The sequence below is a fragment of the Chelmon rostratus genome, chromosome 8 (genome assembly GCF_017976325.1).
Source record: "Chelmon rostratus isolate fCheRos1 chromosome 8, fCheRos1.pri, whole genome shotgun sequence".
Classification (NCBI taxonomy): Eukaryota; Metazoa; Chordata; class Actinopteri; order Chaetodontiformes; family Chaetodontidae; genus Chelmon; species Chelmon rostratus.
In genome coordinates, this window is record NC_055665.1 from 12,329,402 (window position 1) to 12,347,264 (window position 17,863).

The 17,863-nt window shown below is 43.7% G+C and overlaps 1 protein-coding gene across 1 annotated transcript in view; it reads right to left on the reverse strand.

Moving 5' to 3' along the window:
• fhod3b (formin homology 2 domain containing 3b) overlaps positions 1 to 17,863 on the reverse strand; it is an 80,085-nt gene that overhangs the window by 28,132 nt on the left and 34,090 nt on the right. The window contains exons 4-5 of the mRNA XM_041942226.1: positions 2,655 to 2,722; positions 1,555 to 1,660 (exon numbers count right to left, since the gene is read on the reverse strand). Of these exons, the coding sequence (XP_041798160.1) occupies positions 1,555 to 1,660; positions 2,655 to 2,722 (174 nt within the window). The remainder of the gene's footprint in view (positions 1 to 1,554; positions 1,661 to 2,654; positions 2,723 to 17,863) is intronic.

The following is a 17,863-nucleotide window of genomic DNA, read 5'->3' on the forward strand; positions in this document are numbered from 1 at the left end:
TCTCTCTCTCTCTCTGCACGTGTTAAAATTTCAGGAATCTAATTTACTCCCCTCCTGGGAATCCTTATGACATAGCTCCTCTTGGAAGTCATCAACCAGATCTGTATACATCTCTGACCTGTGCATCTGCGTAGCAGCACATGCTCGACTTGTGTTCTCCAACACATGGCTCAGGAGGGAGGGTGATGTGCTGCACTGCTACACATTTCCTCAGCTGGTCAGGAGAAATTAGGTCAGGAGTTGAAACAGGTTAAATGGGCTTCTGGGAGAGTGGTAGTTTGGTTTAGTTTCTCATGGTGATGCAGGCATACATGAGGGGAAACTGTCTGAGTCCACAGAAATGAAGCGATAAATTAGCAGATGAAAGAATAAAGAGAGCCCCACAGAAACACTCTGACGCAGATGTTTTATCAGGATTCGCTGGGAGGTAAAGGGAAAAAAAGGACAGCACAATAAGGAGGAGTGAAACGATATGAGAAGTGGCCTCATCATTCACAGCGCAATGACACTAACAACTCTTGCATATGGTCACCACTGAAGTTTCCAAAAGCCTGTCGTTTCCATCCCCTGCCTTGTTCTGGCCATTTACCTCGTGTGATTTATCCTTCTGAGTCAGAGACCGGGCCGAGTTCACATGAAGAATCAAGCATTAGAGAGCCTACAGAGGTAGTCCTGGCAGGGGTGGGGGTCAACATCAGAACTTTGTCACATACATCTGCCCTTTACAAGAGGCCAACAATGAGTAGGTTGGCAAATCAGAGAGCAAGCAATGAGCAACACGCAGCATCAAACTGAGGGGGTAACATCTGATTGAAATGTGCACCCAAATTATAAGGCTCAAATACACCGTGAGTCCTTTTAGCAAAGCTTAATGAAGAAATAACGACAGGGGTGTCTGGACTATGTAAAAGTTGGATCCAAGCTTACGTCTACATTTATATTATATACTGTACATTAAAAGTAATAAAGCCCTGACGTACTGGCTTGGGTTAATTAACAGAAGTGAATCAAATTTTCATGAACACGTGAGGAAAACTAAAAAAAAAAAAAGAGAGGAGGGGAAATTAGTTTTATGATCTGCAATATCCTGCCAGAACTTTTACTGGCCACTTAAGCATGTGTGACCTGCCCCCTCGCAGCAGGCTGTTAAATAGCAGTGACCTTGTAGCCAGTGTTATGAACCCCTGTAGTATCCTTGAACACGCAGCCCCTGCCCACCCCTGACTCGACCACATATGATCTTTGACCTTAGCAACATGGGGCAGATAAATTAACCAGCCGCGCAACTCGGCTTCCACATTATCTGCGGCACGCATTTGAGTTTGTTTATGCGCCGCAAGTGTGTGAGTGTGAGAAGGTCGTCGAGCAGAATCATCAATTTACATGGTGTGCGTAAACACATGTGGTCCCGGATAGGTCTACGGAAAGAAAAGTGTTGCAGGATTGATGAATAACATCCTCGATTAGCCCGTGTTGTAAATTGAGGTGTGAGAAAGCGGAGAGGAGGAAATGTATGCTGGGTGATGAATTGTTGCTGTTCTGCAGCGGACGTACCCCTGAGGATGTAATTCTGGTAGTTCTGGTCGGCTTCAGCTCCCACTTTTATCAAACAAGTGAGTCCTTCTGCCACCACAAACTCGTGCACCAGGTCCTTGTCATCCTGGAAAGAGGTCAAAGGGAAAGAGCCATCACAGACAGAGCCAAACACTATTTTCCTATAATAGTTTTTTTTATAGAATTAATATCAGTTTGATGGATAATGATCTGGAACCTGTTGTTTAATAGCTCACACAACTCCCTCCAATTTCTTAAAAGAGTTTTTATGTCAGGAAATAAACCGACCCCTGAAAATTGGCAGGAACTGTTGTGATGATTTATGCTGACCTTAATGTTCACAAATTACGTTTTATAATTTGAACTAAGTAATGACTTAGTAATGCTTAATGCGATGGAAATTTGATACAACAACCTTTTCTTTTGCTTTAACTTCGCTGAACAACAGCGTCATAAACAATTAGCTGTGGAGAAACAGCTACTAAGAGAGCATGAGCACATCACTCAGTTCAGCTGAATGTTCACATTCAGTTATAGCTACTGTAGGTGCAATGAGCGATACAATCCGCTTCCTGCGTGTTCAGATGGGTTCCTGTTGCTTTGGCCTCCCCACTCCATCCCACATTTTGTCCTGGATGACAAAACCACCTGCATCTCTCACATCTGTCGATGGCTCTGTAATTTAAGACTCATACACGCACACTGCACTGCTGCAGTGTAGAAAAGTCATACCGAAACCAGGCCAAATGGACATTTATTACACAACAAGAATCATAAATAGTCTCTACAACCAAAGCCACTCATAGTGTAAAAGTGAGCTATTCTAATCTATTCTGGGCCTGCATCAACGTCTGTTGCTCTCTTTTCCATCTGTCTGTCAGTTCACCCTCCCCCTCTATGGCCGACTGCCCACCAGGCCAACCCAGCCCAGCCCCAGTGTGTGAAGTACGACCAGACCTGAACACTCTGCAGCTGCCACGAAGGCAGACTCTCGGCAGCACAGCTCTGTCTCCAGAAAACAATGCTGCGTCCAAGTGTGAGTGTGCATGTTGGCTGATTCTGAAAGGTCCACAAAAAGCTAAAAAAGGAGAAATAATTACCTGAAAAATCTGTTTGAGGGAAAAGAGGGCTCTCCTTAGCTCCCTTCCAGTTGAGTTGTAGAGTTTTTCTGTGTGGAGAGAGAAAAGAAGAATGGAAAATATCAGCTGACAATCACAAATGTGGTATCCTTCCATGATGTCCTGCAAAAAGGGATTCTAACAAACAGACAGGAGATTCAGAATCATTGTGATTTCCCTTGAAAAGTGTTATCACATCATCATTTCCATGATGAACGACACATTTCTCCTTCAAAATCACTTCCTCGTGCCTACATCATGCACATATCATCATCAGCAATTATGCCAAGTGGCTGAATGTGAAAAGTATTCTGCGAGAGGAATAGTGAGAGCAAAAGCAACAGCAGGAGCAATTCAGAGCACATCTGTGGAGAGTTAGTGAACAGTGGATGTTTCCTGCTGACAAAGCCATATCTGTAGCTTACCATAATATAAAGTCGAGGCAGAAACTTGAGCCAATAGCCACCACAATGGCTAGGAAACAATACGCCCATTAATCAGTTATGGGAACACCACAGAGTACTGAAGGAGAGATGTGACAGATGTAAGATGCTTGAGATGGAGGCGAACATTTCCTGCAACTACTCTGGCTGTCCTTCACCCTGCATGCAGTCTGCCAGGGAGTGGCAGCATTGAGCATAATCCTTGTAGCTCACTCATCACTGCTGAGCGAACTCTCTCTGACTCAGCAAAAGCTGCCCCCGTTACTGCTGAGGATACAGTAACACACAGCACAGCACAGTCCAGTGCAGTGCAGGTCTTTGAAAGATACTTTCTCATATGTCTCAGTCAGCAAAGACCTGACGGGAGACTGGCATGTAAACAGGCATGAGCACAGTGAGGTAGTGTGTTTCTCCCTCTCTGTCGCTCACACACACACACACACACATGCACACACACCCTACATGCAGTAAAGCAGTTTGCAATGTGCCTTTAGACTGTTTGTTGCACCACTGCAGCATGTTTCAGTTCAAACCTGAATACCCAAACATAAAGCACAAACAAAAGCACCTGAGTAGGGCTGCAACTACCGATCCTTTTAATTATTAATGATCAATCTGCAGACTATTTCAACGATTAATCGATTAAGGGTCCACATCACTCGTCCCCTGGCTCAGTGACATCTTCAAATTGCTTCTTTTGTTTAACCAACAGTCCAAAACCCAAAAACTCTTCATAAAAAAAAAGGAAATAAAATAAATAAAAATGAAAAAGAATAGCAGCAGATCCTCAGATTTAAGAGGCTGGAACCAGCACTTGTTTGGCATTTTTGCTTGAAAAATAATTAATCAACTAATTGTTGCAGCTCTACAACCGAGGGAAGCAAATAAGCAGATGCAACATGTGTAGATGGCGCCTTCCCATATACATAAACATACACACGCACACACAAATGAGTTGTGCCTATGAGCTCCTCGTCTTCACAAACAGCCACCAGTAATTCTATTGAAAAGTGTGAGAAGCACACAGCGATGAGTGCATACGCTTGGGATTCAGAGCAACAGGCCTCTGTTCATTGTCGTCTCCTTTGCAGATGAACTGAGAGGGAGAAACAGGGTGTGTGTTGCCAGGTCTGTGGGCACACACAGGCTGCTTGTAGACGTCGGACCAGACAGAGCGAGCACTCGTGGTCTGATGTCTCCGGGCGACTTTCCAGTGATACGTAACATTTTCACAACACACATCAAACTTCACACACGGTGGCAGCTAGCAGAGAGAGGACAAAAGAGGTTTGGGGAGAAAATGTCAACACACTATGTCTTCAATCTACTGTTAAAATGTTAATATAAGTCAAACTTCTGTTCCATTCCTGGGTTAAATCTTGCTGCCATGTCATTGCAGGGTAAGGTTGTCCGCACTAGTGTAACTCAGACTTCATATCATTGGTGTAATCCACTCTAGTAGAGACACTGGAGATGCCTCTGTGACGCAGACAGTCTGGGACTGCGCCATATGTGGATAAAAGGTTCCCATTTGTTGAGGCTGCACACTGAAATCACACACCTCACAATCCACTTGCAGCAGAGCTCCTTATCATCAGAAGATGTCTCGTGTCTAATTTATGACTCTAATGGTATTTGGTATGAGCAGGGCGGGGCTTTGGATGTTTTGCACATTCAGTGCCGTACATGGCTCAGATGCGTGATGAGTAGATGAGTGTTAGTCTTTTACGGAAGAGTCCCAGTCCGTCACTGGCAACATCATCCACAAGGAATAAATCTCTACTGGTCCAGCGAGGGGAAGCTGTGCAATGTTGGTGATTTGTGCCTCTATAAATAACAGGAAGGAACTGTGACCTGGGCCATTTCGGTCTGGGGCCCCCAGCTGTGGAACTCCCATCCAGAGAGCCGCAGGGTTGCCAAGTTGGCATCATCTTTCAAATCTGATGCATTTTTGTAGTGATATCTTTCTTTTATTTTATTTACTCCCTTTTTAGTCTATTTTTATCATTGTCATCATTGTGGTAAAGCACTTTGTAACTCAGTTGATGGAAGTGAAACATATATGATTAATAACAACAATTCGCTCACAATAATATTTAAAATAAATGGCCTTGAATTCTTTTTTAATATTTGATAGATATTTAGTCTGAGCTTCATGCAGCTGGAATGAACTGAAGACCATTACAATGATTCTGCTAAGGAAAAAGTCAGGGCTCAGGTATGTGTTTAAAGCTTTTTAACGACTACACCCTCCTCCAGGTCAAGGTAGGGCCACATCCACTGCCCTACACCTCAGGAAGACGACTCAGAGGTTAGATTAGTGATCTCTAAACAGACAAGCTCTCTGATCACTGGAGCAGAAAGACAGAGGGAGATGCTCTGGGTTACTCATCACACCTTCACCATACAAAGCAAACTTGATTTGTGGTCCTACTTAAACTCAGGTCTTGAATCCATGTGCTCCTTTTCTTCCCAGAGGCTTCCCTGCACTTCCTCGCGGACATTGAATGTTAATTAGCCGACAGATAAATCACACCCAGCACTGCTGAGCAACCGGTGATGATTCTGCCCGGATCACAGCACAGCACTACGACAGTGATGCATCAGCACCTGGGCTGCCACTGGGTTTGAATAAATCCCAGGAGCATGTTTCGTCTATGTGTGTGAGTGTGTCCACCAGCAACAGCATGAGAAATTCTTCTTTGTGCTCCTCTACTTCCCCTGCAGTTTGGACCACAATAAAAAGTCAGAAAGTTATTCCTGCCCGACACTAAGTGAAGCCCATCTGCAGGAACAGACTGTTCCTTCCCTGTCCCTGTCTGCAGGCCGCATACACCGATGCACCTCCAAGAGGCCCATTTCTAATGAGAAATAGCTCAGCGGGGATTAGTTCCATACCATTTGGCACAGATATGCACCCTAAAGTATGGGCCTTCTGCATTTCCATATTTAGGAAAAGAACCCTGGCACTCATTTACTCAGAGGAAATGTTTGTGAACCCCAACTCTCACAGTCACATTCACCTGAAACCCTGAAACCACCTGAAACTTCAAACTCAATCGCTCTCTACATTTGTCATGAATTCGCTGTTGGGCCAAGGCAAACCTTGGACTACAAGAGCAAAGGGAGGCATGATGGATAACACACAGTTTGGGCACTGCAAGACTTTCTGGGCACTTTAGATGCATCTTTCAATTCTGACTGGAGTTAAGCCAAAATACAGCTGCAGTTAGAACACAAACAAACTGTAGCAGCCAAGCAGCTCTCCATGACCTGACCGTGAGATTAATATTACCTATATGGCTAAAGAGCCATTTAACCATGTTGGGAATTCCTCTTCATACCACAAAACAAGACACCCTTGAAATTAAAACAATGCAGGAGTGCAGCTGAGGACAGGCAGCTCATTTTTTTCCTGTCATCTTTACTTTCCCCTTAGGCTTTTACTGACAAGAAGCTGACACTGGAATGACTCAACCGAGTGAAAGTGGGTTTTTTTTTTTTTTTTGTCTTTGATGCCTCATATTGATGTACGAAAGGGAGCAGCTGTTTTCTCCTCTTAAATTGCAATCCACAGTCACGTTTTCTCAGCTGGAACGGCTACAGGGATGTGTTGGTCTCGTAATTATAACAATCATAAAAGTGGCAGCAGAATTTCTGTAATCATCAGGAATGTGCTCAACTACTCGGAGTGGGAGGGTGAAGGAAAAGCTGCTGTGGGGCCTGAAACATTCAGATGGGCCCGGATTTCATGGACGGCTGTGCTACTGCTGAGGGGGCAACTTTTAGAAGCAAATCTGTCCTGCGTTGCTCTTGACACCTTCTGATGTCTCTGCCACAGAGCCAGCGCATTCCAGTAATGCTGTTTCAAGTGAGTCATGGGTCGCTTTTTATTTATCTCTGCATGCCAGTCTCAGCCCGAGACCAGCTCCTGCCTCCTCACTGCTGGACAGCTCACAGATTATCCACATTTGTTTGCCAATAAAGCCATTGAACTATTTCATTTTCCGTCTGCAAACGCATATGACATGCTCAGTTACTCGTCCGTTCGCATGCCTGTACAGTATATCCAGAAAAGTGCCTTAAAATGAAAAGGACGACAACCACCGCTCATGCTTTGCGCAGCAGGCGGAACACAGAAACCACATCCAAGGCACAGCCAGGAAACCCACAAAGACCCCACTGGGCGGTACAACCTCACACACACCGCTGTAAATTCAACTGTGTTTGCTTTTAGGAGCGGAGCTGTCAGGCAAGAGGCTCAAGAGGACGATCCCCAGCACTGTATTGATGACTGTAAATGAGACTGTGGTAACAATGCACAATCACATCCACAGTCTCCACGCGAGACGCAGAGATGCTAACGCTGAGAGGCATACAGCATGCTATGAGACCGCAGAACATGTGCTACCAGGCTGGGAGGAAAGGATTCAGCAAAGGCAAAACTTAACAGTAATGACACACTCGACTTCAGCCTGTCATCACCCTTTCAGCCGACCCTGTATCTGCTGTGTTGCTGTTGCAATTAGCAAAGTAAAGCCAGTAAAAAAGATAAAAACACTGAGTTTGAGAGATTTTTTTGAGAGAGGTGGGGGAGAGAAAAGCTAACATGTAGTAAAATAACCCAACATAACATCCTTCTCTCTCACCGTGTGACTTTTGCAAGCTCGGGCGAAGCACAGCTCAGAGTAGAATGGGTAGTGATGATAATTAACTCTCCTTGCTGGAGAAAACTTCGGAGCCTACAGGTGGATTCTGGGTTGGATGTGGGACTTATAAAAAAAAAAAGCCATACTTTCAAGCAGCTGAAGCATTGGCAGGGGACAAGAGAGGGGAAAGCATTGTCAGCTTAAATAGACTACTTCACAGCAGGTGTGTTGCATGCACAATGCAGAGCTTGTCATTTGTCAGCGTAGCAGCGCAACCCGAGTTGTCTGCCTAAACTGGCTCACAGGCATTGCTTCATGTATATCATGGAGGTGCTGTGATCAGCGATCAGCCTTCAGGCAGACACACATTTTATTTGGAGAAGACTGAAAAGCATCCGTTCACATGGATGAATCCTGGTAAAGGAAATAAACTATGAAGCTACATTGATCAAAAGGCAAGAAATGTGCTGTGTTTTTGTGCAGCCGTGCTGGTATAAAGGTCAGTTTGCGATGGCCAAAAGCTGGACTGTAAGGGTTGACTTCAGTCCCGAGCCAGCGCCCTGCCCATGTCTGCATTTAGCCCCGTCTCAGAGAGCCCGGAGCCTGTTCCACCGGTCAGCAAAGGCCACAGACTCTGTGAGAGGTGACGGCGGTTAGACTGGGCCCAGACAAACTGTAGCCATCTGGGAGACCACGGTCTTGTGTGAGCCAGCATCGCCACATCACTGCCTGCCATGTGTAAGGATGAAGGGACCCATCTTTCATTTTTGTCCCCCTGGTATTTTCATGAGAAACCCTTGAGTTTACAGTATGTGTAATGGCCCTCTGCAGTCACGAAACACAGCAGCATAACAACATCAACGCTGCTTCCTACTCATTTTTTCCTTTTCTCCATTCGCACTCTGTAAGGGAAACCTCCTGGTCCAAACTTTATGGAGAGAAAACAAAAGTAATTAAGGTGGAAGACCTCCCAACATGTGCATTGGCTTGTAACATGCTACTTTGTGGACTGGGCTTTCTTCTGCTCTTTTCATCCCTTTCTCCTTGAACAAAAACAGAAGGTGAACGATGGGTCAATAAAAGCAGACTTTAGCACTCAGGTGGAAATCATTAAGCGGGAATGCAGGTAAGAATGAGATCACTGTCAGCGCGTTTGAGTTTTGAGTGCAACCGAAAAGTGGATCAAGACAATTAAATGGACGACGTGTGCGTGTCTGTGCATGAACGTGCACTGCGCACATGCAAGGATACGGACACACTCACACAGGCAGTTTATAAAGCGCACAGAGGAATAAAGACATTAATTAATTTGTTCCTGTTGCCTGGAGTTTATTCAAATGCTTTGGAAGTTGTGATGGAAGACATATGGAGATGATGGTTTAGATTAGGGGAAACTGAGTCGGGCCACACAGACTAAAGAAGGCTCTGTCATTGGGAGCAGGCCTCACAGGGAGGCCTGGATGGACCCACGGGGCGAGAGAGTCTCTGAGCAGGCACACAGCTAAGGCATGAGACCAGATCAGAATGATCAAAATAACTAATAAATCTGGCCTTAATTTAGTGATGAGAAAAAGAGTTAACATACAGGACAAGGCCATAAAAAGTCAAACGTGTGCTGCCCTTGTGTGTGTTTTGCTACCACTGATATAGCTAACTGCTATATGAGGGGCTTTCACAAAAGATCTTGCAACATTCACAGTAAAATATGCCTGGACACATGCTCCTTCAGCGTTACGAGCATGCAAATAAACCACGCTAATTCATTTTGATTTGATTTCCTTCACGGATGTTGTACCTGGACTTCCTCTGCACATCATGCGGGAGAGCACGGTGTTTAAAATCTCACAGGAGCGGCGAGGAGATCAGGTTTCCGGGCTGCGACACTCTATCCTGGCAGAGACATTTGATACGGAGGCATACCACAGCTTAGTTCCAATAAACACAAAACCCGGCCCACGGAGCTCAACGGCACTCATTGTCCATCGATGGAAATGGGGGAAATTGGATTGTTGTGTTTATTGATGTGTTTACGTAAGTCTTTCTGCGAAAGTTTACGTTTTTGTCAGTCACAGTAATTCTTCTGGAAGGCAGCAGTGGCATTCGTCTTTTAGCTTGGAGCAAACTTTAGCCTAGCACACCTCTTCATCATTGGGCAGAGCATTTTCTGCAGAGCACTTAAAGGGCATGGCGCAGGCTAATTATTTTCTGGTCCCTTCAATAAACTGTACGTTAACCAGCCATCAAGATACGATCTGACGCTGTCAGAGAGAAACAGCAGAGGAAAGTGAGGGTGGAATCTGCAGAATTCCAGACAAGGAGAGAGACATGACAGCAAGGCCAATGTGAGGACAGACAAATCTTTCATTAGTGCCTGCCTGTCTAATGAGTCATTCCTTAGCTACCAGGTGGGGTGACCCTCACTACACCCCTCAGTAAATACCCCCCTTCTCTTCCCCCTGCTTTTTTTGTAGCCCACTGCCCTCTTTCACCTCCTCAGCGGGGTTTCCCCACGCTCGCCACCGCTGACACAAATAGGTAGTGGAGCGGAGAGCGGAGTAAAGGCATGCACTCATTCAGCCGGCCAGACAAAAGCCTGACACAGATATAAACTGGGGGATCAACAATTGAAGTGGGTCTGCTTCGGGGTGGTGCTGTATAACAGTTAAAGCAAGGCGGCGTGAAGTTATGGTGACTGCCGTCAGGGGCGAGCTGGTCATTAGCCGGTTTTCTGTGACTCTGTTGGTGAATGCTCCTCTAATAATCTCCGTATATAAAGCTGGAAGGAGGCTGGGTCAAGGCCTTTCCCCATGTGTTGCTTGGCAGCTGCTTCAGCCAAACAGCTTTTCTTGCTGCAGTAAAAACCGGCGCATGTGCATGTGGATGCAGGACCAGATGCTTAAAGAGGAAGATTTAAAATCTCAGTCCATACAGCATATTCCCCCTGCTATCACGTGTGTGCACATATGCTGTAGTGCTTTTTTATTTTTTTTTTAAATTTGGGGATTTTTATCTTTTTACCCATAACAGACAGTTCCACAAAGCCAAGAGCTTTTCTCAATTTAGACTTTATGATCCTTAAAATGAAAAACGTTTCATTTCATGTACTTGCAATTAAATGTGAATGTTAAAAGTTGTTTTTTTCTTCCTAAAGTACAGATGGAAAATCTTCTCAACAATGACCTCAGTGACTCTCTCCCCAAACCTACTTCATTCCCCTCTTCCTCTCTCTCACTCCTCTTGGCTGTCTCTCGGCCTCTGCCTCACTCTGCTCCCTCTTATTCTTAACAACCTGACACGTGGGGAAATGCACCAGTGCAAACTCCGTCCAATAAACACAGTTGTGCTGAGACCACATCTATTTCAGACTGTGCTCTAGGAATAGGAGGCTGACCGATGTGGAAGCACACACATGTGTGACAGCACACCGTCTCATTCCCATTCTGGCCACACAGTGCTCTTAATGGAAAAGAAATGGGAAAAAAGTACTCCCATCTCACTCACTTTCTGTCAAAACACCTGGTTTGTGCATAAGTGGGACCCATTGCGGTCTCCCTCAAATTCCTTTTTTTTTATGCCAGGGAAAAATGTGTTTCCTCCTGTCTTCTCGGCGAGGAAGAGGAGGACATTTGGCATCTGTCTGTCAGTGCTCAGCTAAGGACACAATCTGGTTAACCTGACATCCAGCCTAATAAGAGTAGCCCCCTGTCATCGGTGTTTCTTATAACCCTTAATGACCTGAGGTAATTACTTCCACCAGTCACAGACAGATGGACACTTAAAAACACATTTGACAAGCAAGAATAAATAATCTGATCTTTAGAATTTACAAGGCGTCACTGTCCAGTGGCAGCCATGTATCCCAAAACTTCCCCTACCCCTGAGGTTAAATACACCTCCTAAACCCATCGGACATTCTCACAAAGCTGATCACAGGGTGGTTCATCTTAGGCCCGTGAAAGAGTGACCTTTTGGAGACATGTGGTTTTCAGAGAGTAGCCACAAAAAGCAATGCATAAATGCCAGACAGGAGATAAAATGTATTGCACTGGTCATATGACCCAAATCTTACAAAGGGAATCGTATGTATTTGCTACATGTGAAAGCATATGGAAGCCTACTTAACTGGCTGCTGAACAATATAAAGCCTGGACTGAAACCCTGTAAGAGCAGGGCTCCACATTTGCATGAGGGAAAAGTCTGTGCAAGTATGGACAATCCTTCATACCCATGAAGACAGAACTAACAAAAAGAGCAAGCTCTCTTTCCCTCGCACACATATCTCCAAACACTACTCATTTCTTGGCCGAGGGAAGTTTATGCCATTATCTTTGATCCAGATCCAATCAGGCTGGCACAGATGTTACCTACAGTACAATCACCAAGCAAGCCAGCGCATGAGTTTGTTTTTAATAGCGTGTGTCATCTTCAAAGTCGTCACAGTGAAATGATTTCTAAGGAATCCATGGAGGATGAACAAGGCAAATGAGCTTTGTCAAAGCCATGTCCGGCTTTAAGAGATATGGGTGGACTTAAAATGATTCTCTGCAGTGATCTGTGATCAGAAACATCGTTTGCCATGACTATCCAGGTCGAGCATGAGTGCTCTGTCATGTCAAATTGTTGCACCTTGGCACTAGCTTTGCTATGCCAAGCTGGGTGTGAAGTGTGATCTGACTGCTGACAGGTGGCAGAGCTCGGGGGAAGGGTCAAGTCAGCACTATTATTGACAACCAAAGAGGCTGGATAAAATAGATGTATATGAATAGCATACTGTAATTAGAGAGATTTGATATTCCTGTTTATGGTAGGCTTAGATCTGACATTGTAAATGTTAAACACGCAATTACAGTCCAATCCAAATTGTTTAAAAGACATTTCGCTGCACGAAAACAGAATATTCCTTCCGACTCAGAGGAGACGGTTTCATCCAGAATTAATTATCTCTGTTGTTGAGGAGGTGTTTTGTTTGCATAGAGACTGCTTTATTCCGAGGTGTCATTGAAATGAATATAATCCATGCTTGGCACAGACAGTCAAAGGACTGAAAGACCTGTTTTGTCCTCTGGGGCCAACCTGTTTGCCCAACTGGAACAAATTTACAATCAACATGACTGACTGCTTTCTCTCCAAAATCCTACTTAACAATGCCAAATGACTGATGTGTTCGCTGTTTTATTCCTGATGGATCGTATCAGAAATTTCCCACTCATGTTAGCGCTGGCTGATAAGGATTTAATATTTGCTTGGCAAGCCAATTGAGTACAGTAAACTACAGCCTTTCAGCATAATACAGTTTTTTTTTCTTGTGGGCCCAGACTGAACTCTTTTCTAACTGGCTGACTTGTGCAAACTGATGGTGGACATAAGACAAGCAGTGTTGCTCAACACATACTTCAATTCCTTGCATTAAACAGTGATTTCTTCAGCAGTTTACAATTTATTTTTAGGGCTGGAAGTTTCATTCATAATGTTGATATTCAAATTTGCAATCAGCGTTTTTGGTTTTTGCATGTCTATTCATTCTGTTAAAATCTGATATTTCTGCACAGTTGCAAATAAAGGTTAGGCTTCCCTGATATTATTAGTTTTATTCTATTTGTAGAATTGGATTCCAGTGGTGGCCGTGCAGGATTGTTTCCATCTTGTGTGATTCAATTTCCTATAAATCCAGAACGTTGCAAAGCCCAAAAGTCTGAATTCATTGACGGCCTACATGTATTGACACTGACAATAGTGACAACTTATATTCATTAAAGAGAGCTGATTCATTAAAATTTAATGTGACCAATCACTGTATTCACACTGAGGATTTTATTAGAGGGTTTTGAAAACCAGAATCTCAATGGAAAAAAAAAAGCCATTCGATAGAGTCCTTCATGTTTTGATACCTTAATACGAAGCACTAATCGCACTTTAAGTTGCCAAATCAAAGAGAACAAAAGGTCGGTTTCTATTTATTGTAGTGCGAAGAAAAATCGAGCAAAAGCTCAAATATTCAAGTCGTCCTCCCTTATCGGGGGGGTCAGCTGTCATTTTTCTCCAGGGCCACTGGGCCTCACATCGCCCCTGACATATTTGGACAGGTCTAAATAAATACAGTAAAGCAGCACGCTGGTATCACTGTACCACACCGGGCCAGTCTCGGAGACGAAAGGTAAGTGCAGCACAAATCCATCAAACTCCGACTCGCACACGCAGCAGACGTTAATCCAAGTCATGGTGAAAGGAGATACAGAGTGACTCCACAAATTTGAGATAAAATACGATAATACCCGTTTGATAGATAGGAGTGCCCTGTGTGATCTCATGTTACCCAGGGAAAATCAACAAGAGATGGGGCAGTATATTGCAGCAGGCTCCTTGTCTACATTTTTCAGCAACACGCCGGGTCTCTTCCTCATCATTCATCGGTCACGTGAGAGGGTGTCGACTGTTCAGCTGTGTGGAGGAGACCGAGGGCCTTTCTACCATACATAATCCTGAATGAGCTAATTCAACTGTGGCCCGTTTTGCTGGGTTCAGCTTGCCATTACATATCTTTGATAACACAGAATACTTAGTATGTAGTTTCTATAACTAGCAGAATCTCTTTTCTCTTGGTCATAAAAGGAAAAACAGAGCGAAACCGTCTGCTGTTGAAGATCATAGCTACATTAAAAACAAGAGACGGGGTTCATCTGTTAGTTTCTCTGTTTGACAACCTAACCAATGTCTTTCCAGAATGACTACTTTGAAAAATATGCACGCATGGAAAATCAAACAAGCCCCATATCTTCAATACAAAACAAAGGGGAAAATTACTGCCTCAATGAAAAGCGAGATGGGAGAAGGTCTGCTTTACTCGCAACTGCTGCCCACTTTGAAGAGAGACATACCTGGCGTTCAGCAAACATGCCCTAGCAATATAAATCACACGAAGGGATTTTTGAAAACCACCATTAGGAGCCAGTCATGCATCCCTATAGCATGACAGTGTCGAGGCGGGGAGGGATTGGCTGGCACACCTAAAGTACCCTCAATGTCTGATAGGATAAAAGGCCGCTCTGGCTCGCGGCACTACAGAGGATCAGCCGTCTTCTGGCAAGAAAGAATGTTCAGTGTTCTCTTACCTTATTTAGCCAAAGTCAGCCATCATATCACAGAGCGTGCAATGGAGAAAAAAAAGGGGGAGAGATATAGAGCCAAGATTATGATCCAAAGCTATAAAAAAAACCCAATGTCAACAAAACATACCTTAAAGTAATGAAAAGATATTTGGGGTATGAGGATGACAGGAGCTGTGTCCAGTGCAATGCTCACATTTTTTAGGGAGGATAAGAGAGTCTCCATAACATTTGTGTTGTCTGAGAATGATGGAGTGGATATATGACACCTCTTCACACTCCAAAGAGTGGGAGAGTTATTCAAAGACTAACTCTAGATTAACATGACAAGACATTCATTCGATTGACCACATTAGCCTAGTGGTCAAATTGATAATGGTCCAGCTAAAACAGCTTCGACACACTCCCCCACACACTGTTTGTTATCTTATTACTGTATTTTGTCCATTGGCACCAAGTTTCTTAGTTTCTCTGCAGCTCTTCTGTGTGTGTGTGTGAGAGCGAGAGTCTCCAAGGACGACAGAGGTAAGAAATTCCTGACCATCTTCACAAAGAATTAACATATGGGACTTGGACCAGCATGTTACAGTAAAAAAGATTAAATAGAAATCAATAAATAATCAAAAACTTAAATAAAACCTCAAGAGAAATGTAAATTAAATGTAATCTATCTTTTAAAACATAAGCAACTTATCTTGGTTAAAGTGCATACTGATCTACTTCAAGTGGATGTCTTTACCATCCCAACCCCTAGAGGTCTCTGTCTGGTATTTTATTCCAAGCTTTGCTGTGTTTGCATGAGAAGTAGAGTTAACAGGTTTAACTATCCCAACAAGACGGGGGGTCGCTGTAATAAAGCTGCAGAAAAAAAAGAGAGAGAGAGAGAGAAGGACCTTGATCTCTGCGCAGCAGGGGGTGAGATTTACGCATGGCTGCATCTGTATCTATAGAGACACAAGTGTGGAAAAAAAAACCTACAAAAAAAAAACTCTTGCATTACTGTGGTCAGTGTGATGACATTGTGGTGTTAAAAAAAAAAAATTAGAGCCCAAATTATTTCTGGCTAATATTGGCTAATGAGATTCAGCATATCAGTATCAGCATAAACACTTTGGTAGATGTGCAAATAAAACACAAATGCAGCAGATGCATGTCTTATACACACTTAATTTTCTTAATCTAAGTTATAATAATATAATATAATAATAATATATATAATAATAATACAATATCTTATGTCTTTTTAAGTTATGGTCATTTGCAGTAACGCTTACTTTTAGAAACTCACTGCTACATTTACTTTGGCAGTAAAGTTTATGGTCTACTCTTGGATAACCAAATGGAACAGATGGATTTTGCTGGCAGTTAAGTTTAAGATACTATGTGAGATACTGTGAAACCCTCCCATCTCCCCAAACTGGCTGCACCGTGTTGTGCATATAGTGATGATTATTCCCAGAACAACAGCTGTTTAACAAAAAAAAACAAAAAAAAAAACAGCTTGGCTCAGACAACCAACAAAAGCTACCTGGTTTCTTACACGGTGCATGACCACACATACCTTTGCTGTATGGTTTACATGAGGCGGGGGGTGTACTGCAGGGTGTAGTCCTGATGCCTTTCAAAACACACCATTTCATAGTTGTTTTTTTTTCTTCCTTTGCCCCACTTGGCTTGTTGTACAGAGACTACGATGGACTGTAAATCTTACAACTCACCTTATTTGTCTTTCATCTTGATTGACCATGGCCTAGCCATAAAATCAGCCAGATTTAAGAGCCAAATCTTGAGAATAATATTTATGACTTCACACGACCCACATACATGCCTGTTCATTTACCCTTCACCTACTAAAGAAGGCCAAGAAAAGAAATGCAATAATGGTGAGTTTGGGGGAGGGGAGGGGGGCTCAGAAATCTGAGTATGCGTGAGGCAAGATTTCAACAGGCAACAGCCCTGCATGATCACACCATAACAATTTCAGACACCTTAGTCCAACACTCTGGTACCAGCTTCAGGCCGTTTGATGTTTTCACATTAAGCAATTCCATTCCTCTGGTACTCACCCCCTCTTTCGTACCCCTCCTACTTCCACCCTGTCTTGACCCTGTGCCAGTTTCACCAAAACCTTCTCGAGCACACCTGGTAGTGGTTAGGCTCAATCACAGTATAAAGCTTCTGAGCGCTGCTGCAGGAGACTAGAAGAACTTGACAAAAAAAAGTGCTCTCATTAACACATCTACCCTTTATACTGTGTTTCATACTGGAGCTAGGTGTGTGTAAGCGAGCACCACTTGACATTGGATGCTTTTTCAAAACATATCTGTTTTATGCAGCTATTTTGTATGTTTATGTGCAGCTGGAATACACTGCAGTAAAGTTTATTAAGCCTAGATGCGCCCGAGCCTGAAAGTGTCCCGTACCGTAGGAATGCACATCTATTCTTTTTCATTTTACAGGACTTCTGTTAGAAATAATAGTCCTGAAAATAGGTCTGACCCACATTCAGAGGGTAGTGTTTTGTGACGACGATGAACAGGAGTTGGTCATTATAGAGAGAGGGAAATGTTGCCACACCTGCTGAGGAGTGTTTGAGAGTTTAAATACTTTACAATAGGTGGAGTCAGGATGGGGTTGTGTGCATGTGTGCGTGCAGTTTTGGGGTCACAGTTTTATATTTACCAGCCGCTGCATCAAAGGCTTAATGGACGGTGTAATTTCGCTGATTCACATCAAATTTCATTGTTCAGGAGATTTAAAATGAGTTTTATTGTAGATTTCTGAAACCTTGTGAGACTAGTTTCAGCAGGTACTACGGATACTGGAATGAAAACAACTCTGTGATCCCAGCGTTTAATCTGTACAAATGTGTTCATGTTCGCTAAAACTCCTCGCTCTTCTAAAGGCTGGCTGTCTCTGCCTGGACTGTGCTTGGCTCTGATCTGGTGCAGATAAATGTGGAACTTTGGAAATGCTGGAGCAAGCCAGCTGGATTC